The 26,680-nt window shown below is 46.0% G+C and overlaps 1 protein-coding gene across 1 annotated transcript; it reads left to right on the top strand.

The window, feature by feature from the left end:
* Positions 1–10,167: 10,167 nt before the first annotated feature.
* Tectb (tectorin beta) lies at positions 10,168–25,184 on the top strand. Its single transcript, XM_032895566.1, has 10 exons — positions 10,168–10,372; positions 11,013–11,203; positions 12,740–12,882; positions 12,986–13,058; positions 18,585–18,688; positions 18,811–18,894; positions 20,125–20,287; positions 21,276–21,348; positions 22,587–22,619; positions 23,407–25,184. The coding sequence occupies exons 1-10, from the start codon at positions 10,297–10,299 to the stop codon at positions 23,454–23,456; spliced, it is 990 nt and encodes a 329-aa protein (XP_032751457.1). The 5' UTR covers positions 10,168–10,296; the 3' UTR covers positions 23,457–25,184.
* Positions 25,185–26,680: the final 1,496 nt, after the last annotated feature.

The following is a 26,680-nucleotide window of genomic DNA, read 5'->3' as shown; positions in this document are numbered from 1 at the left end:
TGTTCTACTAAAGGAACGTAGGAATGAGATGACCCCTAATGACATTCTGCTGTACTCATAGATGTCTCACTCAGCCATCATCAGAGAAGCTTCCTCCTACAGCAGATGGGAACAGATACTGAGACCCACAACTGGATAATGTACAAAGAGTAATAGACCTCGGGACACTCAATCCTAAATGGGTCGCCTTCATTAAATCCCTTCCCTTAGGGTTCAAAGAGGAAGAGAAGGTAGAGAGCTTGTAAGATTCATAGAGGATGGTTGACACCAAGGGAAACTGTTTCCAGACACAACAGGACGTATGCATATATGAACCCACAGAGATTATGACCTCATGTATGAGGCCTGAACATATCCAAACCAGAGGAGTTCCAGGGAAGTAGACATGAGCTCCCATCCCCAACCAAGAAGCTATCTCCAGTTAATATCCACTCACAGCGGAAAATTACTTTCCCCAAGGGGCTCACTCTAGGTACACAAACCATATGTAAGGGCAAACCCCATGCCAGGCCCTTGATGGCAACACAGAATGAACTCAAAGGTTACAGTTCACTTTTGGGAGAACATCACAGCAGAAGGAGCAGGAGATGGTTGAAACATAGCCATGGTCAAGGACAGAGAGAAATAAATACATACATGACTTTGTTTTTTTTACAAAAAAGATGTGTCTGCCAGCAATTTCGCCTGGTTAATGTTATCAGAAAGAGCAGCTTGGGATTATTAAAACGTGTCAATTAGGCTATGGTACATTCTGTATAGGAATGGCAATTAAAACTTTTTAAAGTGGGCTAGGATTAAAAAACAAGCTTCATAAGCAAATGTATATGGTAGCTTTAGTATCAGACAACTGTATGTCAAATTCAAGTGGATGAGGAGTTTTAGGTTTCCATTTTCTTGTCTGTAAAATATGGAAGATAAAACCCACTCTCAGATCAACAGAAATAAATGATAGATAGAAAGAAAGAAAGATAGATAGATAGATAGATAGATAGATAGATAGATAGATTGATAGATTGATAGGAGATAGATTCTCCACCAATATCCTTTGCTCTGCTTTCTGAACAGACACCTCAAATTGTAGAAAACTGTATGACTGAATTCCAGCCAATGAGAGTTGATAATACCAACTGGAGAGCACCCATACCCTTCCCTGTCGGGTGGTTCAATACAGAGATCTTCTTGGACACAGAGCAAAAAGCTGGAGAACTAGTACCTGGCGGACTGGGAAAGACGATCTACATATTGTGAACATGTTAGTATAAAATGAATTTCTGTCCTATTAAGTCGGAGACTTGTAGCTTACTACTAATCTGTCATCCATGTATCATTAATCTATCTATCCATTCATATATATATTCCATCATCCATCATCTAGCATCTATGAATCTTTATATCTATGTATGAATCTATCATCTATCTCACTGTCTGTCTACCTATCTATCCTTGCATAGAACCTAACAAAATTTACCACATAAATAATCATTATGACAATTTTCAGTGTAGAAAAATTCAAAAGTGTCCACATTATTGGTTTAATAAATAAAGGAAGACACACAAAGAATATATATATATATATATATATATATATATATATATATATATATATCTCCCAGACAAAAGAAAAAAGTTCCAAAAAAGAAAAGTTCCAAAGTCTCCATGAGAAAGAGGATCTGAGAAGAATTCAATAGCAGGTAGCCTTGAGCTTGTCTTTGAAGGAGGATGAGCCTTGTTGACAATGGAGACACCACTGATGATTTTTTTAAATCAAGAAGAAAGTCCTCAATATATATATATCCCTAAAGCCTATTGGCTACTACAGAGCTTGCTCAGTGTTTTCTCCACCATTCATAGCTTCTGCTTGTGATTTCCAAAGCCCACGGATTCCTGTCAGCCATTTCCTCCAACCATCAGCAGCCTTTGGAGACTCTAATATTCCTACTCTTCATCCCTGGAATCCTTGCTCCCAAAAGCTTCCTATAGCATGGAAACTTTTATATCCCATACCTAAGGGTCCACCACAGCTCCAGTTCTATGGGTTTAATATCATGGCTGATAAACAAGATGGTAATTTCGTGTTGTGTTTCTGTTTGCATGAAACTGTTGATCAGTTAATCCATTTTTCAAGAAATGTATTTATGTATCTATTCCTAATGTCTAAGTGCTCTGTCTGCATACATGCAAGAAGGCATCAGATCCCATCACAGATGGTTGTGAGCCACCATGTGGTTGCTGGGAATTGAACTCAGGACCTCTGGAAGAGCAGTCAGTGCTCTTAATCTCTGAGCCATCTCTCCAGCCCCCTGTTAATCCATTTTAGTCACCCTTTCCCTGTACCTAAACCTCAAGGCCACATTAGCAAGAACTGCATTTCAGAACCAATGGCCTGATCCATACTGAAGAGTCTTTTTTTTTATCTTTATTAACTTGAGTATTTCTTATTTACATTTCAATTGTTATTCCCTTTCCCGGTTTCAGGGCCAACATCCCCCTAACCCCTCTCCTTCCATTTCTAGACAAGCTTCCCCTCCCCATCCTTCCCCCATTACCACCCTCCCCCCAACAATCACATTCACTGGGGTTCAGTCTTGGCAGGGCCAAAGGCTTCCCCTTCCACTGGTGCTCTTACTAGGCTATTCATTGCTACCTATGAGGTTGGAGCCCAGGGTCAGTCCATGTATAGTCTTTGGGAAGTAGCTTAGTCCCTGGAAGCTCTGGTTGGTTGGCATTGTTATTCATATGGGGTCTCAAGCCCCTTTAAGCTCTTCTAGTCCTTTCAATGATTCCTTGAACAGGGGTCCCATTCTCAGTTCAGTGGTTTGCTGCTGCCATTCGCCTATGTATTCGCTGTATTCTGGCTGTGTCTCTCAGGAGAGATCTACATCTGGTTCCTGTCAGCCTGCACTTCTTTGCTTCATCCATCCTATCTAGTTTGGTGGCTGTATATGTATGGGCCACCTGTGGGGCAGGCTCTGAATGGGTGTTCCTTCTGCCTCTGTTCTAAACTTTGCCTCCCTATTCCCTGCCAAGGGTATTCTTGTTCCCCTTTTAAAGAAAGAGTGAAGCATTCGCATTTTGGTCATCCTTCTTGAGTTTCATGCGTTCTGTGCATCTAGGGTAATTCAACCATTTGGGCTAATAGCCACTTATCAATGAGTGCATACCATGTGACTTTTTCTGTGATTGGCTTACCTCACTCAGGATGATATTTTCCAGTTCCCTCCATTTGCCTATGAATTTCATAGTCATTGTTTTTGATAGCTGAGTAGTATTCCATTGTGTAGATGTACCACATTTTCTGTATCCATTCCTCTGTTGAAGGGCATCTGGGTTCTTTCCAGTTTCTGGCTATTATAAATAAGGCTGCTATGAACATAGTGAAGCACGTGTCTTTGTTATATGTTGGGGCACCTTTTGGGTATATGGCCAAGAGAGGTATAGCTGGGTGCTCAGGTAGTTCAATGTCCAATTTTCTGAGGAACCTCCAGACTGATTTCCAGAATGGTTGTACCAGTCTGCAATCCCACCAACAATGGAGGAGTGTTCCTCTTTTTCCACATCCTCGCCAGCATTTGCTGTCACCTGAGTTTTTGATCTTAGCCATTCTCACTGGTGTGAGGAAATCTCAGGGTTGTTTTGATTTGCATTTCCCTTATGACTAAAGATGTTGAACATTTCTTTAGGTGTTTCTCAGCCATTCGGCATTCCTCAGCTGTGAATTCTTTGTTTAGCTCTGAACCCCATTTTTTTAATAGGGTTATTTGTCTCCCCTCTTGGTCTAACTTCTTGAGTTCTTTGTATATTTTAGATATAAGCCCTCTATCTGTTGTAGGATTGGTAAACATCTTTTCCCAATCTGCTGGTTGCCGTTTTCTCCTAACCACAGTGTCCTTTGCCTTACAGAAGCTTTGCAGTTTTATGAGATCCCATTTGTCGATTCTTGATCTGAGAGTATAAGCCATTGGTGTTTTGTTCAGGAGATTTTCTCCAGTGCCCATGTGTTTGAGATACTTCCCCACTTTTTTTTCTATTAGTTTGAGTGTATCTGGTTTGATGTGGAGGTCCTTGATCCACTTGGACTTAAACTTTGTACAGGGTGATAAGCATGGATCGATCTGCATTCTTCTACATGCTGACCTCTGGTTGAACCAGCACCATTTGTTGAAAATGCTATCTTTTTCCATTGGATGGTTTTGGCTTCTTTGTCAAAAATCTAGTTCATTTTTGGGTCTTGAATTCTATTCCACTTGTCTATCTGTCTGTCTCTGTACCAATACCATGCAGTTTTTTTTATCACTATTGCTCTGTAATACTGCTTGAGTTCAGGGATAGTGATTCCCCCAGAAGTCCTTTTATTGTTGAGGATAGTTTTAGCTATCCTGGGTTTTTTGCTATTCCAGATGAATTTTCAAATTGTTCTGTCTAACTTTCTGAAGAATTGGATTGGTATTTTGATGGGGATTGCATTGAATCTGTAGATCGTTTTTAGTAAAATGGCCATTTTTACTATGTTAATCCTGCCAATCCATGAGCATGGGAGATCTTTCCATCTTCTGAGGTCTTCTTCAATTTCTTTCTTCAGAGGCTTGAAGTTCTTATCATACAGATCTTTTACTTGCTTGGTTAAAGTCACACCAAGGTATTTTATATTATTTGGGACTATTATGAAGGGTGTTGTTTCCCTAATTTCTTTCTCAGCTTGTTTCTCTTTTGTGTGGAGGAAGGCTGATTTATTTGAGTTAATTTTATACCCAGCCACTTTGCTGAAGGCATACTGAACAGTCTTAATTTTAGTTGTTGTCATACAAACTTTGTGATACAAACTCAACACTCCTATTTTCCTCTGCCAAATAGTGACTCGGAGATTATCTGCTGGAAAGTCTCCTGTGATTTATCATTTGGGGTTTCTTTCAATATTAAAGATTATTTTAACTTAGTCTTTAAAAATACAATGATTATCTGATACGAACAGGAGAAAACAACTTTTATAGTTTCCTAAGTTTTCAACTTTCCCAAAAATGCTTAACACAGCCATTGTAGTTGTCCAACAACCATATATATTCGTGTCTCATGTTTTAACTTGGTAGCACATGGAGACTCAGAGTCACAAAACCTCATTTTCTTCAATCAACTCTTTACAACCAGTCATGATTACGATGCTGATTTTGAATGCTGTGGCTTCTATATGGTACATACTAAACACCCCTCCGCTAGAGGCTAACATCGGGGGCAGCTTACATTCTTCACAGTTTGCAATGTACTTAGGAACTGAGAAGACAGCTCCGTTGGTAACATGCTTGCTTTGCAGGCAGGAAGATTGACGTTTGCTCTCCACAACCCATGTCAAAAAAGGAAATGGAAACTAGTGTTCATAATCACAGATCTGGGGAAGCAGAGAGAGATAGATTCCTGGCACTCACAGCCCAGACAGACGAACCTACTCAATAAGTCCTAGTTCAGTGAGTGATCCTGTCAGCAGCAGTAGCAGCAAGAGGAGGAGGGGGGGAGGGGGAGGAGGAGGAACAAGAAGAACAAGAACAAGAACAAGAGGAGGAGGAAGAGGAAGAAGAAAAGAAGAAGAAGAAGAAGAAGAAGAAGAAGAAGAAGAAGAACAACAACAACAACAACAACAACAACAACAACAACAACAACAACAACGAGAAAAGATATGCCCAAATTGTCCTCTGGCCTTGGCATACATGGGCATGTGCACACACACACACACACACACACACACACACAGAGAGAGAGAGAGAGAGAGAGAGAGAGAGAACTTATACTTGTTCCAAAACACTTTGTGTCACTCATTCAGCAAATTATTTGCTAAATCAGCTATGTAAGACAATGACTTGCTTTGCAGTCAAAGCTCGATGTTGAGCAGAAGCCCAGCTGCATTCCTTGTCCTGATGAAGCTTTCAGGCTGGTGGAAGGTCTTTATACAAAAAGGCAACAGCTCTCTCAGCGCTAACAAGATCTGTAAGGGGAAAGTGGTAGGGTGAACTGTTCAGCCCTAGAAGCAACACATGGGTTTGCTCTGGGAGTTTCTATTCCTGAGTTGTTCCCAACAGATTGATAATGCCTGTTGGAGCACTGTGTAGGAATGATCCTGGTGTCATATCAGAGGCCAGAGGGAAAGAACGTCTTGATTAGTGATGTCTAGCATGGATACAAAAGGGGGAGATGGCAATATGTGTGCTGTGTGCTCACTTGATATACCTCGAGTCTGTCTGGAGGTCATGGGCCTTTGAAAGGAAAATGAAGCCTTGATCTGACACCATGGTCATTGAGTGGCAGAATCTTCATGTTCTTCTGCTTTGTACCCCAAATATGTTTCCAATGAGATAACAGTTTGTCTAGCTGTATAGTAGCATAGCAAAGAAAGCTATAAATCAAGACATTTTCATCTATGTGAGTGGACACATCAGGCAGGCTGGTTGTACTAATAGCCCAAGGCAATTTTCTCCCAACCCTGAAACATTACAGTTCTGTAGCCTCACAGTTCTGATCACCCAGCCTTGGGACTATTGAACAGATGTGGCTCTTCTCTGGACACTTCGGCTCACAGACACCATAGGCCTCTGTGCTTCTGGTGAGCTGCAGGGTCACATTAGGGATGGGGATGTGGCGCTGACCGGCAGTTGCTCTATCGAAAGAGGATCCTTCTAAATCCTCAAATCTCCTGAGTGTGCCTCCTTGTACTTTCTCTGGAGAATTGCTCATTCCTGGTTGGACCCAGTGGAGTCTAGAATGAAATGCCCACTCATCTGCAAATTGGCAAATGGTCTCCCACCAAGCAGAAGGAGGCTTGATTCAGAGCTTACAGGGAACAAGAGGGTCCATTTAACAAACCTAACATTTAGTGAACTCAAAAAAAATTAATAAAACGGCTTTTCGACCCCAATGCAAGCTCACTCGTCTTGGCTTGGAAGTCCCATCTCTTACCGTGGCAGGATTTGACTGCAACCCCTTGCCACTTGTCCCCTGTCCCCTGCGAACCCTTGATCACCCTTTGCAAAGGGCATCTCCTTTGGACCTGGGCTGGCTCTCCCAAATCACTCCCAATGTTCAAACAGAAAAGATACCTTTTATCACCCAGCAACTCATAAAGCAAAGATACCGGGGAGACGAGCTCATCTTTTGGGTGAATCTTCCATGAAACTCTCTTTGATAAAACTCTCTTTTACAAAAAGAAAAAAAAAACCCTAGGATAAAAACCTTCTAATCCACTTTCCCCATGTCTGCAGTGGTCTGAGCCAGAGATCTGTGTTTGCATTCTGTCTGCGATGGTGTCCCTCTTACTCCAAGGGCATCTGGGGCAGAGGAGTGCTGAAGAGCTGAGAGAGGATTGAGTGGGGCATCAGAGGGAAGGTAATTACCACAGAAAATAGATGCCTCCCGCCTTTTAACCAACACCAGTATCAAATACGTTTGGCCCAAGCGCACTTGGTCCCTTTCTGTCTCTTATGCAAATTAAACATCTAGAGACCGGCCGGCCTGCCACAAAAGTGGAACCCACTGTCCTACCTCACTCATTCCCCTCACGCTTGAAAGCAGTATCATGTACCTGATTGTTAGCTGATTCTCCACTCCAAGAAATCATAGGAGAGATCTCTTTTTCTGTCCCCAAATGCTATCCCAATGAGGCCTTTCTACAAATCAAAAGCGCCTGCTCTTTTGTTAGGGTGGGCTTCCAAAGAGAAGGCTGTTGCCATAGAAACCCTCAGGGGTTCATCTGGGAACACTGGGGACATGCTGTCGCAGCCTGGGGATACCTACCTTTGATGCTTATACTCACAGCACGCGGTCTTTGCTGCCGAGTTCACGCTAGGCACTGGGCTCAGCGGGTCGTTTCTTTAGGTACTTGAAGCAGGCACAGGCGGAAGAGAAGCCTCATGTCCCAGACTTGAAATCGAAAGTTTAAAGAGGTCCAGCTACTTGCCTAACATCATGCCCCCGGGAATCTGACAGAGCCATGATGTGACGACCTAGGACACACCTAGCATTGGTGAAATTAACGTCTTCCCCGTAATGGCCTCTACTCCTAGAAGACCTTACATCTTCACAGGTCCCACTAACGCAGGCACAAAAGACTCTGGGTGCCTTGCCCTCGATGAGGAAACATCTATGTATGTAACATAAATGTTAATTTGCACACACTACTCTTTTGATGATCTGACTTACATATCACAGACATCAATATTCCCTTCCAAAAGAGGAAGAAAGTTAGACTCACAAAACGGAACACGTGTCAAATAATAGAGAGCCGATAAATGGTCAAAGGGGGCTATGGGTTCCAGACAGGTGTCCACCGGCTCAGCCTTACCCCATTGTGTCTTGTAGCATCTTTTCGGCCCCCTTGCACCTTTCCGCTGGAGACAGGGATCGATCTCTGTACCTAGCTGTCTCCAGAGCCTGATGCTACTGCTGACCCACCCGGTCAGAGTTGGCTGAAAGAAGCTGACGTTTGAAAATAACAATTATCCCCAACGCAAGCAGAAGGATCCTATCGAGCTGCTCACGATAGACCAGAGTCCGTTCTGGGTAGCCAGGCTGCCTTGAGCATCTGTCCTAGGCCTTCCTGTTCCTTTCCTCAAGCTCAGGGGAGCTCTTCCTTTCTCCCTTCCTACACCCCAAGGACACAATCACCTTGCTCTCTGCACTGCACTCCCCACTAGTTCCCAGATAGGGAAAGAAAAAGCAACCTCTAATCTACCCATGTCTTCTAGGGCCAAAAGCAGAACCACCATACTTACCATCAGGGCCCTGTAACGTTTAATGAAAAGCAGGGAAGGGAAATCACCCCCGGGGAAAAGAAACTCGGAATTCACACGTGTGAGAACGTGTATGGATGCACGGGAGCTGCTGCTGCTGCTGCTGTTTTCAGGCTACACTGAACTCCATCCCAGTGTTAAAATAGTTTAACTCAGCCTGCCCACCCACCCTATTCACCCCAGTTGACTCATATTTACAAACTACGTGTCTTGTGCATTATCAAGACAGACAGTGTGCGACTGACTTTAAGAGAACGCAACCCAACGCACAGGGCAGGAGCATGCTGCCAGAAACTTCTATTTGCCTTCACACAGACACTTGTGAGTCTGGTGTCTCGACATTTGGCAAGCGCCTTCATCTCCTTGCTCACCCCCTGGGGTACGACCAGGGTGATGGCCTCCATTTTGCGGACAAGGAAGCTGAGTCCTAGGAAAAAAATTAATGACTTCCTCAAGAGCTCTTTCCTTAATCCTTGGACGCCATAATAAGTCAACTTTATTATAGTACTTATATGTAGATGTTAGATCCGTCCTGAGGTCACCGAAACATGAAATTATATGTCCTCCCCGGGGTGTGTCTCTACCTCCCACCAGAGTAGCATCCCCTATGCTGTTTAGAGCAAAGTCGGCTTGGGTGATCCCAGGTCATTGTTTGGAAAGACTAATAACACCTAAAGGCTTTGCAATTTAAAGTTGTATTTAAGGAGGAAGCTATAGACATCAGGAAACATGGAGAAAAGTAATCTTTAAGTTTTTTTGTTTGTTTGTTTGTTTTTAATATCAACACAACCTAGATTGTGCTTGGCCGAAATGTAACTATGTTGCACTGAAATCCTGTCAGATTCAGAATTCTACTCCCCTCTGTAAGGGGAAACTAAGAAAGGTTGGTGTGGGGGGGGATAATACAAAGGAAGAGAATTACTACCTGAATAGTACAGAAAGACCTGTCCCCCATCAGAAAGTTGTTTGTTTGTTGTGCTGCTTTTTAGTACAAGAAGGGACAGCCCAGCTTCCCTCTCCAGTCCTGGTTGAGGCTGTAAAGGGTGGGGGTGGGGCGCCTGACTGCGAAGGAGAGGAAATCAGATTCGGAGGTAACCGAGCTCCATCGGCCTTCTGTGCGGGCTCCCTTTTATTCCCCTGTCATGGATAATGTGCGCTCATTGTGACTTATCGGGAGCTGGTTTCTCTTACACCCTCTAGATATATAAGGCGGAAATAGGACAGGGGCTAGAGATTTGGGGAGCATCCGGGAGGCAGCAGCATCTACAGTCCAGAGAGAATGAGAAAGGCAGGAACATGAGCCGCCGCCCGTGACGCTGACATCCCCAGTGGTACAACCTCAGGACAGCGTCACCGAGCTCCCTTGGAAATTCCCTCACAAGATTGTATGATAATTTGATCTTACCTTGACTTTAACTTTTCCTTCATATTTCCAATACAGGACCACTGAGGCCCGGGGCCTGGAAGGAAGGTGAGCATTTGGCCCATTCGGTTTGGGCACCTGGCAGAGATCGGCTCTAGAGGAACCATGGTGGCCAGGGCCTTCGTTCTGCTGGCCCTCTTTGCGGAAGCCTCGGCGAAATCATGCACTCCGAATAAAGCAGGTACTCTGATGCTACCCCTGCTTTCTCAGACAGGGAACCCCTAGTCTCCAACTTGCTGTGATCCGAACGCTATGATGGCTTGGTTAGGAAAGGGTAAAAATGGCCCCCAGTGCCGATCAGACTTTCCCCATCAGGAGCAAACACTTGCTGAGTAAGCCAACTCTTTCGCAAATTAGAAGATGTTTCCTCCCCTTTCCATGTGACATGTCACTTAAAAAGTGTTTAACCACTCAATGCATGCTATGTGTCTTTAAACAATATTTTTGCAACGCTGAGCACCTAATAATTCAGCGAGGATTTTAAATTATAAGACGTCTCATTCTCCTTGGGATACATGCATCAGTCTGGGTTTTCAGGGCTGGAGTCTCTAAAAAATTGAGTAAAAGTTTTAGGGCTGGGGCTATGGCTTGGTGGTGGAGCTCTTGCCTTGCAAGCATGAGGCCCTAGAAAGATCATTGGCTCCATAATAAATGGATCCCATGAAAGAAGCACTAAATATTGATAATAGTATATTTTTCGTGAGTTACAAAAGGAAATTTTCAGTGACCAAAGTATGGGAGAACTCGTCGCAGCTGGCGGATGCTGTGTGACACCGAGACACTGACCGCGTCTGATTTCAAGCACATGTGACCTCTTCCAGATGTCATCCTTGTGTTTTGTTACCCCAAGACCATCATCACTAAAATCCCCGAGTGTCCCTACGGATGGGAAGTACACCAGCTGGCCCTCGGGGGACTGTGTTACAATGGGGTCCATGAAGGTGGCTACTACCAATTCGTCATCCCAGATCTGTCACCCAAGAACAAGTCCTACTGTGGAACCCAGTCAGAGGTAAGGCCAAACCAGCCAGGGCAGAAGTGCTTAAGCAGAAGGGAGAACCGTGACACCAGAGTGGACGACAGCAGAGTGAAATGTCTGCTGCCGACCGTCCGTAAGAGGATGCCCAATGCTCCAAATACTTTCCAAAGTCAGCCCCATTGCTTTAATTTCCCAGGAGGCTCAATGACTAAAGCCCCTTTCTCTCAGCTGGTTTAGATGGCTCTCTGTGTGCCGTTGTTCCTGCCACATACACGGGTGGACCCACCAGAGGTTGACACTGACATTAGTCTCTCCTCTCTCCCCACCACACCTCCTGAGATGGGTCTCCTACTGAACCCAGAGCTTGCTGATCTGGCCAGAATGGCTGACCAGAGAACCCCTGGGCTCTCCCATCACCGCCTCCCAGTGCTCAGATTACAGGCGTGTGCCTCGTGCCCAGTATTTTATCTGGGTGTTAGAGATCCAAACTCAGGTCCCTGTGTTTGTGCAGGCCCCAGAATACTCTTTGAACTTGACCTTGATTCTTCCAGTTTGTTGGGAAGTGGGGGTAGTGCCAAAGCTTCCGTCTTTGTCAGAACGAAGCACTTTTCTCACTTTACATCTGACATTTTCATCCCAAATCAGCAAGCCATCTTTCCCCCAAGACTGGAAGTGACAGTTAAGAGCTTTGGGGAAAGTACTAGGAATCAGACTCAGAGAATAATTGGTTCCTAAGCAGGGTCATGCGGGTCACCCATGGTGGGAACCCCGAATGCTAAGGGACCAGCTTCTTCCCAAGTGTCATGACAGAAAGTGAATCTGTCTGTGAGCTGTCCCATAGAGCTGAGAGTCCTGGGTGAGGTGAACAGGACGCTATATGTGAATGCACCCCGGTGAAGTGAAGTAGAAACCGTCTCCCTCCCCATGCTCTCAGACCATTTACTTTAAAGCAAATGTTCATAGTCCTAACAGTGAGCTTTGAGACCAACTTGCCAGGAGAAAGAATTCCACAATTAGCGCTTTATGGTTAAAGGACGTTTTGACTACAGACTTACGATCTAGAGTGGAAAATAGACAAAGACGTTCATGGGGCATGGAGGAGGAGTGGTTTAAAAAGTTGAGGCTGGGAACGGAGATTCTCAATGCAGGTCCTCGGTCAGAATACATAGACTCGTGAATATCCAGACTTTTCCTCCGCATATAGAGACCTCACTGAAGGGATTCTAGAACTCGGCAAAGATTTTCACCTCAACTCACAAAGAATGCCTTCTATTGTTGTGATAAACATTTAGGTCTCCTCACTAGGGGTGGGGAGTGCTTTGTTTTATATCTCAACACAGGGTTTTATGTAGGCCAGGTTGGCCCCAAACTCACTATGTAGCTGAAACTTGCTTGGAATCCCTGAGCACCCCTCCACTTCCCAAGTGCCGGGATGACAGGCGTGTACCACCACGCCCAGTTTTGTACTGGCCTTTTATCCTACCAACTCATTGTCAACCAGTTTTCCCAGAATCCTGAGTCCCATCATGGGCCGCAGTGTACACCCTAAGTGCCTTCTTCCTCCCCTAGTACAAGCCTCCCATCTACCACTTCTATAGCCACATCGTGTCCAACGACAGCACCGTGATTGTGAAGAACCAGCCTGTCAACTACTCCTTCTCCTGCACCTACCACTCCACCTACTTGGTGAACCAGGCTGCCTTTGACCAGAGGTAAGCCTCTCTGGGGATGGAGGGCTGGTTACTGTGAGGATGCTACAGTCCCTGTCAATCAGACATGTTTCAGTCCTTATGCAAAATTCTCTCCCCTTTTCAGAGTGGCCACTGTTCATGTCAAGAACGGGAGCATGGGCACATTTGAAAGCCAGTTGTCCCTCAACTTCTACACTGTAAGTCCAGGCTACCTTCTCCGTCTGTGGCCTCTTTCCAGGGCACTTCCACGGGAGTTGCTCTCTCCTGGTATTTGGGCAGAGCCCTGTTCCAGGGTTTCCAAGGTGGCATAGTGCCTTAGCATAGCTTCAAGAGAAGGTTCACTTCGTAGGCTGAAGAGGACAGCACAGGTGTGGCCAACTTTCCCATTTCATTAAGGCAAGGTCACTGAGCAGACAGTAGGGCACCCGGTGTCTGACTCTTAATCAAGGCTGATTTCCACCGCATTTCCCTCCAGAGACTCATTTGTCATTCACTGTCAAAGAATTTAGTCTGAAGCATTGAATTCCCTGACTAGGCCAGAGCTAAAGACAAGGCTCAGGGCTAGCCTCTGCCTACCTAGTTCTTTTCTCCCTTAAGCCTTACAGTAAGATTTCCTCACCATCTGACTGGATCTGCTGTCTGTGTTGACATCAGCCGTTAAAGGCACACGTCGGCTCTCTCAGAATTAAGTGCTCCAGAGAAACTGAATACGCGTTGGCCATTAGCCCAGCTGCTCTCCCATTAGAAAGGACACTTTGTTTTTAAGCTGTAGCTTCCAATGAGGACATGGGCACGCAGAGGGGATACTGGCCCGGCTGCCTAGAGGGAGATACAGGCAGAGACGCAAACCTTTGTGCAGACCATTAGAGCCCAGGAGGTGTCCTTAGAGGGAGAGCATCTGACCCATTTCATTTTGCAAGAGAGAACAGCACCCCATCTGAAACCTCACTAACACTGAACTTGCTTCACCTATTGCCTGGAAGCCATTACCCACCCTCCCCCAACCCCTCAGAATTCATCTAATTGCTAGATTAGTCTAGACGAATCCTAAAATAATCTAGTCCGTTTTGCAACCAAAGGAAGGGAGATGTTTGCCCAAGACCAGATGCCTCAGAGAAGCATGTAGGGAAAACAGAGATTCCCCAACTGAGATTCTGCCTGCAAAAAGCATGGTGTACAGGGCCAGGGCCCTTCACATGCAAAGGCCGTGTCTAATTTGGGATTCAAGTATTTCTGTCTTTTTAAAATCTATTGTTAAAGAAGGATCACTAGGAATGTATACGCTTCAAGATTCCTTAAAATCCAGACTAGCCTGGCTTCCTATCACTAGTGGCTGCCCCAGAGACAAGAAATCCCACAGGGCCACTTGACTTGTCTGTAGGGATCAATGCAGTGTGGGTAACCCAGCATGATGTAACCATGGTGACACAGCTTCCCACAGAAGAACTACAGTCTTTACTACAGCCTCTGTGCAGAAGCTAGCAGTTGTTACTCTAGTGAGATAAGGTTGTAGATTCGATCCTAAGAACGTTTACAATACTTAGTGATACAGGTCAGGGTTTTAAAATCTCATCCCCCACCATCAACCACACAGGGTTGAGTCTCCGGCGTGAATGTAACCTCAGAAGTAAAAGGAACATATTCTTTAATCAATCAATCAGTCAATCAGTTAATCAACCTTCACCAGCAGCCCATCCTCTGAACTGCAGAAACGACTTTCTGAATTGTCTAGAAATGAAGTTAGGTGTCTCCAAAAATCTCACTGTCAGAACCCCTCCAGGACACATGGACTTCATCAAAGCACACCTTCTGCTGCCCAGACGCTTCGGATCTATCTGTTTTCTCTCCCGCTCTGGGCCGTCCAGTTTCCTGAATTCCCCCCCACTTTCTCCCTTTTCCACTCTGAGGGCATTCTTGGGTGTTTCCAAGGCAACAACTTCCCCTTTGCATATATTTCCATCAAATTACCAGAAACAGGACCATGTCCTACATAGAACAATGGAACCGACACACTGCTAATTGCTTAAGATTCTGGGAAGCCCAGAGCCTGAGCCCCCAAATACACTCCTCCCACTCTGCATGCACACTGTGTCCTTTCTGTCCACCCCTCCCCACTCACTTTGGCCAAGGACCCACAGTTGATCTTCCCAAGGGAAAGTTATGACTCCCACATGAAGACAAAGGAAGGTTGTTTGTTTACAGACAGAGCCTGACCTTGTGGGTATAAAAGGGGGGGGGTGAGAGACACTCCACGAAGCCTGATTTCACCACTTACTAGTTAAACAACTTTGGGAAAGTTCAGGCACCCCCCTGCACGTCCATCTCCACACCCATGAAGTAAGAACTCTGTTGACATGTACGCCTTAGAACTGTTAGGAAGATTCCATGCAGTCATCTTTAGGGGTAGTCAGTGTGAACTTGGTAAGTACCCACGAAGACAACTGTTCTCGTGAGTGAAGACCCAGGCCCGATTTCACATGGACACTCTGAGCGTTCTTCGAAGTGTTTGCTGCCCTAGAAGTGTTGAGAGGAATGTTGATGTCAGTGTGAGATTAGGCCAACGTCTTAAAACGGAAGCAGTGCTGCCCAGCCTTCCTAGTGATGCAAAGGAAATGGAATGGCTTGGGGCAGACATAGGCAAACGGTAAAGTTAAATCAGAGCAAACTACAGAGCTGACCACCCTTGATTTCCCACCTGAAGTCCACCGCGCTTGTCACTGAGGGGCGGTCACTCCAACTCTTCTAGTGCTTCAGGTGAGCTGGGCCTTGTGCTTCAGATTATCTTGTAAAATCTGACCCTGCCCCCGAACTTCTATTTGCTTTGGTTCTGTCTGCTGAAATAATTCCATGGAATGATGTTGGTCACACCTCTCCCAAGAGCTCCCATCTTCTCTAAGTAGAACATTGTCTCTCTCACTGCTTCCTCCGCCAACCCAGCCACTTTCCTGTGACCACAAGCTGGGTGGTCAGTGCCCCTGTCACAAAGGGGGACCCAGAACTGAAATGCTTTATTCTAGTCTTCCAAGAAGCTGGTAAGAGACATGGTAAAGAGACATGGTAGGCCACAGGTGAGCATCTGGGTTCTGGGATACTCTAGGGATGTGTCCCCTTTAGAATTATTCACTTGATACTAGTTTCCTTTCACCATTATCTCTCCTCTGTGAACAAAAGCAGCTACAAAATTTTCCCAGATGAACTTCTGCTCCGTGAGGCGTACCTGCACTTAACTTGGGTGACTAGTTAGTTCTAAGACAGCCTTTCAGTCAAGGTAAGGAATTCTGGAACATGGTTTCTCAACAGATCCATCCATCCTGTAGGGCAGAAAAGTAGTTTGTGTGGTCTCTCTGCTTTTAAGGATGGGAAGATAAACTGTCCTGGTGTGTACCAGCTTACTAAGGTAAAGTTGTCTGAGGACAGGTCTCTGAGTTTTATGTGAAAAAGAAAGTAGGGGTGCCAGACATGGTGGCTTGGATTTGTAAACTCCCTTGAGGGGAAGAAGTGGGATTGTTGGGATGTTGAAGCCAACCTTGTCTACATGTGAGTTTCAGGATAGTCAGAGCTTTATAGAGAGATCCAGGAAGGGAGGGGGAAGCAAGCTAAAAATGGAGGGTTGGAGGGAGGGAGAAACATCACTGTAGTTATGAGAAATGGAAAGTCCCATTTCTATCCTTCCCTTTGATGGAAATTTGGACAATTGCTCAACCAGTAGAGAGATCACACTCTACCAGCTGATCGCCAGGAAAAAGATTTCACACAAATGTCTCTCCGGAGACTTGGGAACTAAATTGCCAATCCCAAGTTAGTTCCCATGTGTGGAAATGTCCCTTGCAATCTTATAAGTTTTAGGCAATACCAAAAATACTTTCAAAGCCACCAAATAGCTGTCACTTTAGCTGCATGCTATGCAAGTAAGTCGCTTATAACTGGGAACATTATTGCTTAATTGTGGCAGCCATTAATGTAGCACAGAGTCGTGACAGATGGAAAGAGGGGGAGACAGCTCCTAGGTGGCTGAATGTGGGAGCTTTGGCTGGACCTGCTTCAGTAGAATAAAGTAAGATAGGGGCTTGGAGTCTCCTCACAAAGCCTCGTGTGCTGGACCCATGGGAGGCCAAGACCTACCCTGTGTTCTTTGTTTCTGTTCTACTCCCGTCTCATAGGAATGAAGAAACAGAGTCCCAAAGACTAAGTCCCTTCTCCTGGGTCTCAAGTCAAGGGGTGCCTGGGTTATCCTGGGATCTTAGCCCTTCGGGCCAGTGCCTCTATCATGGCTAACACCAGAGAGTAGACTAGGTCTAACACTAGGGTCTTATTCAAGTGAACTGAAAGGAGACTGACAGAGTGGAGAAGGTGCAGCCTTTGAGGAAGCCAATCACAGCTGTTACTCCTAATAACTCCCTGAACATTATCTCAAGATGGTAGATTTAGTCCCTGGGCCAGGGAGTAGATCCTGCCAGTTCTGAGCACTAGTGAGCCTTTGAGACACTCAACAGGGCCTGCTCTCCTTAATCATAGCCCTGGGATCTCATACCCTGCTCCTTCCTCTACTTCCCAAACCTTCTCCATACCTGGCCCCTTGCTGTCCTGTCAGCCACGGGACCTCCCCTTGTGGATGCATTCTCTCTGCTGTGGCTACACAGCCCCAGCCTTCCTCACCTTCCTCACCTTCCTCACCTTTCTCAAGCCTTGTTCAAATGCTTCCTCCTCAATGAGGCCTTCATGGTTGCCCTTTTCAAAACTGTCAGTGAAGTGCTTGCCCTGCAAAAATGAGCTTCTGAAGTCAATCTCCAGACCCTCACTAAAAACAAACACGCTAAGCACAACGTCACGTCACTTGTAATCCCACTCTGGGAGAGGAAGAAAGAGGTAGGTCCCTGTGGTTTACTTGCAAGCCAGCCTAGCTCACTTGGTGAGTTCTGAGCCAATGAGAGACCCTGTCTTCAAGTCAAGTAGACAGTTCCTGAGGAAATGAAACCAGAGGTTGCCTCTGGCCTCCACATACATGTGCACAGACAAACGTGTACCTTTATGCACTCATGTACACACACACACACACACACATACACACACACACACACTAAATGTAGCTTACCCTTCCTCATGTTCCCAACCCATTTTTATTATTTTTGTGGTTTCTAACGTTATATACGACATACTAGTCTAATGTGCTGTGCAATTTACTTCTTTTGTCTTTCTCTCTTGCTAGAATACCTTGCGTCATTCACAAATATCATATCTCAATGCACAGGGTATCTTGACATAGAAACTATCCAAATACATAGAACGATACCCAGACGCATTGCAGGAAATTGGTGACTTACGTCAATCGATAACCACACCGTTAATCAAGTCACAAACTCGCAAACCCAGGTGACCATTTGCTCAAAGTGCAGGGGTGGAGAGTCAGGGGTAGTGAGGGACTAGAGCATTAAGTGATTTGTGAAATCACAGGAATCCTGTCTTCACCTCCTTGGGCCCCATCATTTTCCCATCTGTTAAGTTCGTTGTCATCAGTGACCGGCAAATGTCCTTAACCCTTCTAAGATAGCATCAGCATCCTCAGAAGTTCAATTTCTCTGGCTCTAGAGTTTTCTCTATGGTCTCGTGCATTCGTTCCTTGGGTTGCTTCCCTCTCTATCCCATCTCAGTATGTCTGCTCCCACCAGACCCGATGTCTCGCTCTGAGAGGTCACGAGACCTAATGCCCCCATTTCCTTCCCAAGAATGCCAAGTTTTCCACCAAGAAAGAAGCTCCCTTCGTCCTGGAAACATCTGAAATCGGTTCGGATCTGTTTGCAGGAGTAGAAGCCAAGGGACTAAGTGTTCGGTGAGTTCCTTTTCTCTGCGTGTCTATTTTCTAAGGAAAAAAAAGACCAGCCAACGGACTTCGGTTTTGAGATGTCTCTGAACACAAGAGTGGCTCTCAGTGATACCATGTTTTATCCCCAGGTTTAAAGTAGTCTTGAATAGCTGTTGGGCCACCCCCTCGGCTGACTTCATGTACCCCTTGCAATGGCAGCTGATCAATAAGGGGTAAGTGCCACTCTTGGCAGAGTCAAGGCCGAGCGGTGCACCCAGTGTGTCCCGGTGTCCTTCACTGTGGCTTGGGAGGAAACCTTTTGGTCAGACCGGATCGTTTTGGTGGAACCCCAGTTTGCAAGCATCTATAGTCACTGCAGTAGGTACATTGCCAGGTATTTTCTGAACACATGAGCACACCTGCAACAGCGCACTCTCTCAAGGGGCAATTCCACGTGGGGCACTGGGGTTGCCGATGTAGGCTGCCCACCCAGCAGGCTGCCACCATCCAAGCAACCAGGGGTAGCTGTCACCAAGAGGCAGGTGCCACAGCTTGTGCCAAGGCATGTATGCCTGCCCATTATTTGCCTTCCCTTCCCCCCATCAGAGAGCTCCTCTTACAGTATTTTCCACCGACTGACACCAGGCCTAGGGCACTCTGGCAGCCAAGAGCTATTTTAAGGTTTCGTGTCTGAGTTTAGGTGAGGATCTCAGGTTCATTGACCAAACAATCCCGCTAGATCCTTGTAAGTTGGAAAATTCTCACAGCCCCGTCTCTGTTGAGGCCACAACAAACAGAAATAACTCTGACCCTTGACCCAGAAAGGAAGGCGCAACCTTTGTTTCTCCCTCATGACTTCTGAGAGAGTATTCTGAGATGACATTTCTAAGGCCCTCCTTCTGTCTCAGCAAACATACATTTAGATATCTCTTTCCAGTCATTGACTAGATCATGTATGAAAAAATATGACTGTATTTTTTTTACTAAAGTTATTATACATGTGATTGATGGGACATAAATTCCTTTCTCCAACTTCAGGCAAAACCTAATAATATACACAGAGATAACTGGTGGGTGTGGCTCAAGTCTAGGTGTCCATGGCAACATTTGAAAACAGGATTCCCACCCACCATGGAGGTCCTTCCCTTGTGCTACCCTGGGGTCTTCCATATGCCAGTCATGAAGAGGGCTTTATCTCTTGGAGAATTTGCTTCTGTGGGAGAGGGCTTCAACTTAGCAGATTCGTGGGTTCTCGTAAGCCACTCCCCTCTATTTTAGGATGGAACGACTATGTCCACTTTCTCGGCTCTGCGGCCGACCTCACACTTAGAGATCAGAGTTCTCTGAAAGGACAGATAGCTGCTCACATCTAGCAGAACGAGCACTGTGTGAGGTTTCGCCTTAGAGCCTTTTCGGCCTTCTCTAGTGTAACGTTTCCCTCTCCCTTCCCCTGTGTATCCCAGTTGCTCCACCGATGAAACCGTCCTCGTGCACGAGAATGGCAAGGACCACAGGGCCACTTTCCAATTCAATGCCTTCCGGTTCCAGAACATCCCCAAACTATCCAAGGTTTGGTTACACTGTGAGACGTTCATCTGCGACAGTGAGAAGCTCTCCTGCCCAGTGGTGAGAGTCCTGGCTCCAAAAGGAAGACATTACAACCCCCCCCTGGGGGAGGCTGATAGTGGAGGAGCTGGATTTGACCTGGGAATTGTGGGTCCAGGGTGCGGAGGTAGAAGGCCTAGACCTGTCCACCTTGCTACCAAAACTTAGCAGCCTGGTCTGCGTCATTTGTCCCACTGGTGCCAATTTCATCCTCTTTGAGTAAGGGTCATCAGTCCCTTGTCAGAGAACAGTGTAATGAAAATGGAGATGATAGTAGGCATGGAAATGCTTTGAAAAGTCAGAAGGGTAAAGGAATCCAAGACGTAGGCAGAACTGTAAAGACAGGTGACTGCGGTCTGGATGGGACCTATCTTCAGAGAAATGCTGGGTGTCTGGGTCACAGCGGACGACACAGAGGGGAGAGCCAACACCCCGTGGTTCTGGGGTTTGCTGAGCTTTGAACACCTCCTCAGGGACTGGATACCTCCGAGGTCTGCACTTCTAAAGAGGCTGCCAGCCCACGTGGCCTGGAGGAACTACAGAAGGAGGCTGATTTTCTCCTTCCGTAAACTCGCATAGCTGGAAAACAGATGCTTATGAACACAGGGAGGAAGAGAGGAGAGAACCAGAGTGCAGGGCGGGGACAGGGAGAACCAGTTAGCGCTTGATCTAAGAATGGTCACTGGAGTTTCAGTTTTAACAGAGGAAAATGAAGCAGAACTTACTTTTCGAGCATCCTCTTGTATTTCTGCGTTAACAGTAAAAGCTTATAGAAAGGTACAGTGCCCATTCCTCCACTGGAATTCTAATGAACTATTCCCCCAGGATTCCCTAGCCTGGACAGCCAATGAATTCTAGGCCTGTGTGCACATGTGCGTGTGTGCGTGCGTGGGCGCATGCATGTGTGGGCGTGGCGTGTACTCTAGGTATCAGTTGCTATGTAGTGACTGGGGACTTTGACTCCTTGAAGTTCATTTTGGTTTTTCTCATTTCTCCTCCCGGTCTTCAGAACTGTGACAAACGGAAACGCATGCTACGTGACCAGACAGGGGGTGTCCTGGTTGTGGAGCTGTCCCTACGGAGTAAGCTGATTGCCCAATAGTCATGTGTTCTCTGGGCTGTGTCCACAGGCACGGCAGGTTTGAGCATTTTGATTGAATTGTCAAACCAGGCGTGCCTGTGGACACAGCACTCGCGGGCTCCTCCAGTGGCGAGTGGCAGGGGTCTGATCGTGTGGACGCAAGGACATGAGGTTTGTGGACTCCCCTGAACGTCTCATGAGGCCAAACCCAAACGCACCTGAGGAATTAGAATGCGCTGAGCTGAGCTTCCAAACTGATCATGTAGTGAACAACAGGGCAGGAATGCAAGTATCCTAGGGACGTCAGCAAGCCTTACCCCAGGCCTGGCCAAGCGCTGAGTCCCATAAATGAACAAGACTCACAGAGACCCTGTCACCAGGCTTCCACCTTCTAGTCAGGAGAAAAGTGGTTCCACAGAGGGAAAGGGGAATGTTGAGGGATCCAGTGGGCAGGGAGATGCAGACGTGTGCCCACAATAAAAAACAACAAAACAACAAAATGATAATCGCACAGGTGCTACAGATGCTTGGAAAATGTCAGTGTGGCCTGGAGGATGCTGCGAGTGGTAGGTGAGCTTTGGCGCTGTACCTCAAAGCGCAACTGCCAGTCACAGACCAGGGCTAAGTCCGAAAGCCGCCTCTTGATTTTGCGTGTCCTGCAAACTAGCTCACGTTCTGTATGCTTTCCTGTGGTTCTAAAAACCAAAAAGAAAGCGGAAGACACGGTGCATGAAAATTCAATGAAGTTAAAAATCTCGGTGTCTCTAAAGTTTCATTAGAACACAGAGACGGAGGGGACACATGTTCCTGCAGGTGTAGTCATACTTCAGTGAGCGTACACTGAGGCCATGCTTGGTGTGGTACCACAGATCTGTAACCCAGCACTCAGGAGGCTGAGGCAGGAGGAGAGTGAATTTGTGGCTTGTCTGGGATACATAGTGAGACCTTGCCCAAAAGCATAAAGGAAAAAAATGCTAGGTACTAAAATTATTTAGTGCTCTCCAAAACATTTAACAGCCCCTGCTTTAGAGAGCCAAGGAGATGATGCCCTAGGGGAGGTCCTTGTAAACCCCAGGAGGTGATTCCTCTGAAAGGCAGCAGCTTATGATCTAAAGGGGGTCGGATGTGGTCAAGTTTGTGGCTCAGCCACAAATCTGATGCTTCCTTTGTGCCTTTCTTCAACCAGCATTTTCTCTCTCTCTCTCTTTCTCTCTCTCTCCCTCTCTTTGCTCACTCCAGGCAGAGGGTTTTCCGGTCTCTGTGACTTCTCAGGTAAGGGAAAGAGGCACTTCTGAGAAGTGTCCTGGGGCAATGCTTTTGTAAAGTAGGTGTGTGTGTTAGAGATATTTACTCTGGCCCCATCGAAATCTGTCATTAAAAATACACATCTTTGAGTATACTTGAGTAGGGGCGGGGGTTTGGGGGCAGAGGTGAAGAGGCCTCACAACAGCCGGCCTTCGACCTGAGAGGGAGGACCTGTTTCAAATGGATGAAGAACCATCAGACCTCACGTCACCCTCTGAACAGAGCCAACACCGTGTGGCCTTCCTAAATTCCTGAATTTGGAGAATATGATTTCTGATCAGATCATCTGCTCACTAAGCAAATATTTGAGGCCTGGCTATGACTCTGCTGTCCATTAATGGAGTAACATCAATAAGAAAGAGCCTCGGCCTGCCACGCTTAGCTTTCCTCTGGGAAACTGGGCTACGAGTGTCCCTAGCAAACGTGGTACTCTGTGAATTAATTATAATTCATCACTAAACAACACAGCGAACAAGACAAGGTCATGGGCGAGGGCTGGGGGAAGTGACAGAGCAGGCAGCCAGGGGAGCTTCTTAGGGGAGGAGTCAGATGTCTGTTTGCCAAAGGTCCACAATGCATGCTTACTTGTTAGGGCCTCTGTCCTGGCAGGAGTGGACCGTGCAAGCCCCAGGGAATGAACAAATGTATACAATTTGGGAGCTTTACAACAGCCTCATTGCATTAAGCCTGGCTCCGTTCCTCTTTGCCTCAGACAGCTGTTTCTCAGTGCCCTCTCTGGCCCACTGTTTTGCAGATGTTCTTCTCCACCTCGTCCTGATGCTGGGGACCTGGGCCGTGTTGTAGGAGGTAGCTGGCAGCTGCAGCAGCTCTCTCCACGGCCACCCTGAACTGTGACAGATTCATTTATTGTGCTGCCAGAAAGAATGGACAGAAGACTGACTGCATTGCTGGGGAGCCAGGAGCTGCCCTTTGCCAAATACGTGTCCCATGATGTGTGTGTGTGTGTGTGTGTGTGTGTGTGTGTGTGTGTGTGTGTGTGTGTGCGTGTGTATGTGAATTTGGTGATCCACTGCCTTGGAGTCATACTTCCTGTGGCAGTTAGATCCTGATAATCTTCTCCATGAAGCTGGGCAGGAGCCTCCTCTCCTCCGCTCAAATTAGAGCAGCACTTGAAAGCTACCTTCCTTATAAAAGACACACCCATCACACGCAGCTTAGCATTTGGAGACAGGGACAGACCGTCACCGCAAAAATCAATGTCAAATACAGAATCCACGGGAATAGCCAGCTTTTATCCAGCAGGCACTCTGTCACTGCATCCTAAGGATCAGCATGGACCCCCCCTAGGCAGGAGGTCCCAGTCTTCAAACCACGATGTGGAAATCCAAGTTAAACACAATATATTTGCTCAAACTTCTGTAATGGATGAGAAGCGGGTTCTTGAGAGCCAGCCGCTAGTACTAGTCTACTTTTATTATAGGGTTTCTTAAATCGATATAATCATTAGGTTGGTGTAAATGCCTTGTCCTTATGAGTGATCATATTTCTTTAGTCACAAATAAATAGGAAACAGACAGTGAACAAAGAAAAGCCCTCCTTCATTTCGTGTAAGAGTGTGGCATTGCCTGCGTGAAATGTATTTGCACGAGAGTGGAAAGACTGGCGGAGTCCAGGTTCTCTGAGATGAGAACCGATCTTCCCCACACGTGTGGTGCCCTGTGCACTCCCTAGCCTCATGTGTGCTCTTGGAAGTCTTCCCGTCAGGATGGTGGACAGCATTTCACCTTCACTGAAAACATCCAAGCCTGTGTCTACTTCCAACTCGCTCACGTGCGATTGTGGGGACTGAAGCAACCACTCGTCAGAAATGTCATGCACATTCAGTCAGTGACATCACATGGCAGTGCACACTCAGAACTAACCATCCCTGGGACCCGGAGCACACCAGTGTCAGTGGGTCACTTTGGCCCTGAGAAGCAAACTGAACATACCAGTCCTGTGAGAGCATTAGCTGAGGTAGGACAGGAGAGACCGTGTGCTAAGTCTCTTTTTCTTTGTCACTTGCATACTTGGCATTTGAAATCACATGTCAGTTGGTCCCTCTGTATTTAATGCCCTTGAGAGGTCTTGATATCTACAGTTGGCTGATCCTTTTACAACTTGCATAAATAAACTCAGAAATTGTGTTTGTTTAGCCACAGGGTAGAGTACGGTGGTTCCGCGCAGTCTAAACTTGGTACCTAGCTGGTGCTCCAATCAGTTTGGGATCACTTCCTGATGTAAAGTAGGAGTTAGTTGTAGCCAAGAATTACAGAAAACATGCTTTATTGATCCTAGTCAGGAACTCTTAGGAAGCATACATAAAGCCAAGTACATAGGTGTTTGGCTGTCAGAGTAAAACAATGTTAAAACCATCATCATGATTTATGAGCTTGTATTTCAACCCGGTGCTATGGACTAAATAAAATGTCTGGAATAAGTAACCTGTGACTACAGTGTATGGTGTTCATATGTTATGATAGAAGACAGCCCCAGGGTTCTTCCAAAGGTGTGGAGACTTCCTAGACTCCACATTCCACAAACTTCCAATCACTTACTTCAAACACTCCAGCACAGGGGTTTACAAAGAGGCAAAGGAAGTAGCCATCTTGCATGGCTAACATTGGACGGGTAGAATCACCTGGGGCAGGCAAGCCCTGCTTGTGGAACCCCACTCTCTTGCCAGTGAATAGATGTGTTCAGTTTAACTGATAGGCCCACACAGGGTTTAGTAACCCTTTCTTTCTACCTTAGGGTTCTGGTAGGGATTAAGAGAAAGCAACCTCCATGTAATGTCTGTGGTAAATTTTAACTTGTACTAAACATAAAGCTTATATCCACAGAAAAGAAACATACATAATCCCTTAGGTATCCTTAGTACACACACACAACATAGATACAGATTGGAAGAAACTGCTCCTAGCTGTAATACCCATTCCCTTTCCATTTCTCTCCCCCTCCTCCCTCTCTTCTCCTCTTCCCCCATGTGTAGATTTATCCAGTGTGTATGTGTGTGTGAGTGTGTGTGTGAGTGTGTGAGAGTGTGTGTGTGTGTGAGTGTGTGTGAGTGTGTGAGAGTGTGTGTGTGTGTGAGCGTGTGCTTGAGTGTGTGTATGTGAGTGTGTGTGTGAGTGTGTGTTTGTGAATGTATGTGTGTGTATGTGTGTGTGTGAGTGAGTGTGTGTGTGTATGTGAGTGTGTGAGTATGTGAGTGTGTGTGAGTGTGTGTGAGTGTATGTGAGTGTGTGTGAGTGTGTGTGTGAGTGTGTATGTGTGAATGTGTGTGTGTGAGTGTGTGTGTAGGAATACAGTTGAAGTGTGCGTGCGAGTGTCTGAGTCTGTATTTTTACTGTGTTTTGTGGGCATGTACAGGTCTGGATATCAAATGTTTATGTTATAATATTAAATGAGGCCAGATTTAACAAAGTCTATTATTTAATATAATTTAAGCAAACAGATGGGCTTGGGCTAGAAGCAAATGTACCTCATTGATACGAATACAAAGATGGAACAATAGTAAACAATTACCTTATTCAACCCCAACTCTGGAGCCCCATAGAATTTCCTAATGCCCTTTTACTATAACATTAGATTATTTGGTTGTTTCATTTCTGTTTGCAGCTTTGCTAGTCCTTAATGTTGCATCATTGCTTTTTAAAATGTCTCTGTCCAATTAAACTGCAAGATAGAGATGAAAGAAAGTTTCAAACTCTCACACGTCCAGTGTGTCCATTAGCACAGCAGAAATGCATGCACCTTAAGGTCATAAAATTCTCAGATGGATGGTGAATGGGTAGACAAATGGACTGGCACATGGGTGGATAGATAGTTGAGTGGATTAGTAGGTAAATGGGGGTTAGAGAGATAGACGGATGGGTGGGTGAGTAGATGGATGGACAGGTGGACGAACAGACAGATGGACAAATGGATGTAAAGGGGCTGGTCTAAGCGCTGCCTATGTGATTATGGTTTGTTTTGTTTCATGATGGAGCAAAGTGCTTAGGACAAGAAGCCATGATGCTCAACAA

Source organism: Rattus rattus, chromosome 2 (genome assembly GCF_011064425.1).
Source record: "Rattus rattus isolate New Zealand chromosome 2, Rrattus_CSIRO_v1, whole genome shotgun sequence".
NCBI lineage: Eukaryota > Metazoa > Chordata > Mammalia > Rodentia > Muridae > Rattus > Rattus rattus.
Note: the sequence above shows the minus strand (reverse complement) of the source record. Positions and strands in the feature narration are given on the sequence as shown.

Bases quoted from the DNA above. Each gene is read 5' to 3' on its own strand.
- Tectb (XM_032895566.1), top strand. From the start codon at position 10,297: ATGGTGGCCAGGGCCTTCGTTCTGCTGGCCCTCTTTGCGGAAGCCTCG. The intron at 11,204-12,739 runs GTAAGGCCAAAC...TTCCTCCCCTAG, and splicing joins ACTGTGGAACCCAGTCAGAG to TACAAGCCTCCCATCTACCA. The intron at 18,895-20,124 runs GTAAGTGCCACT...TGTGTATCCCAG, and splicing joins TGGCAGCTGATCAATAAGGG to TTGCTCCACCGATGAAACCG.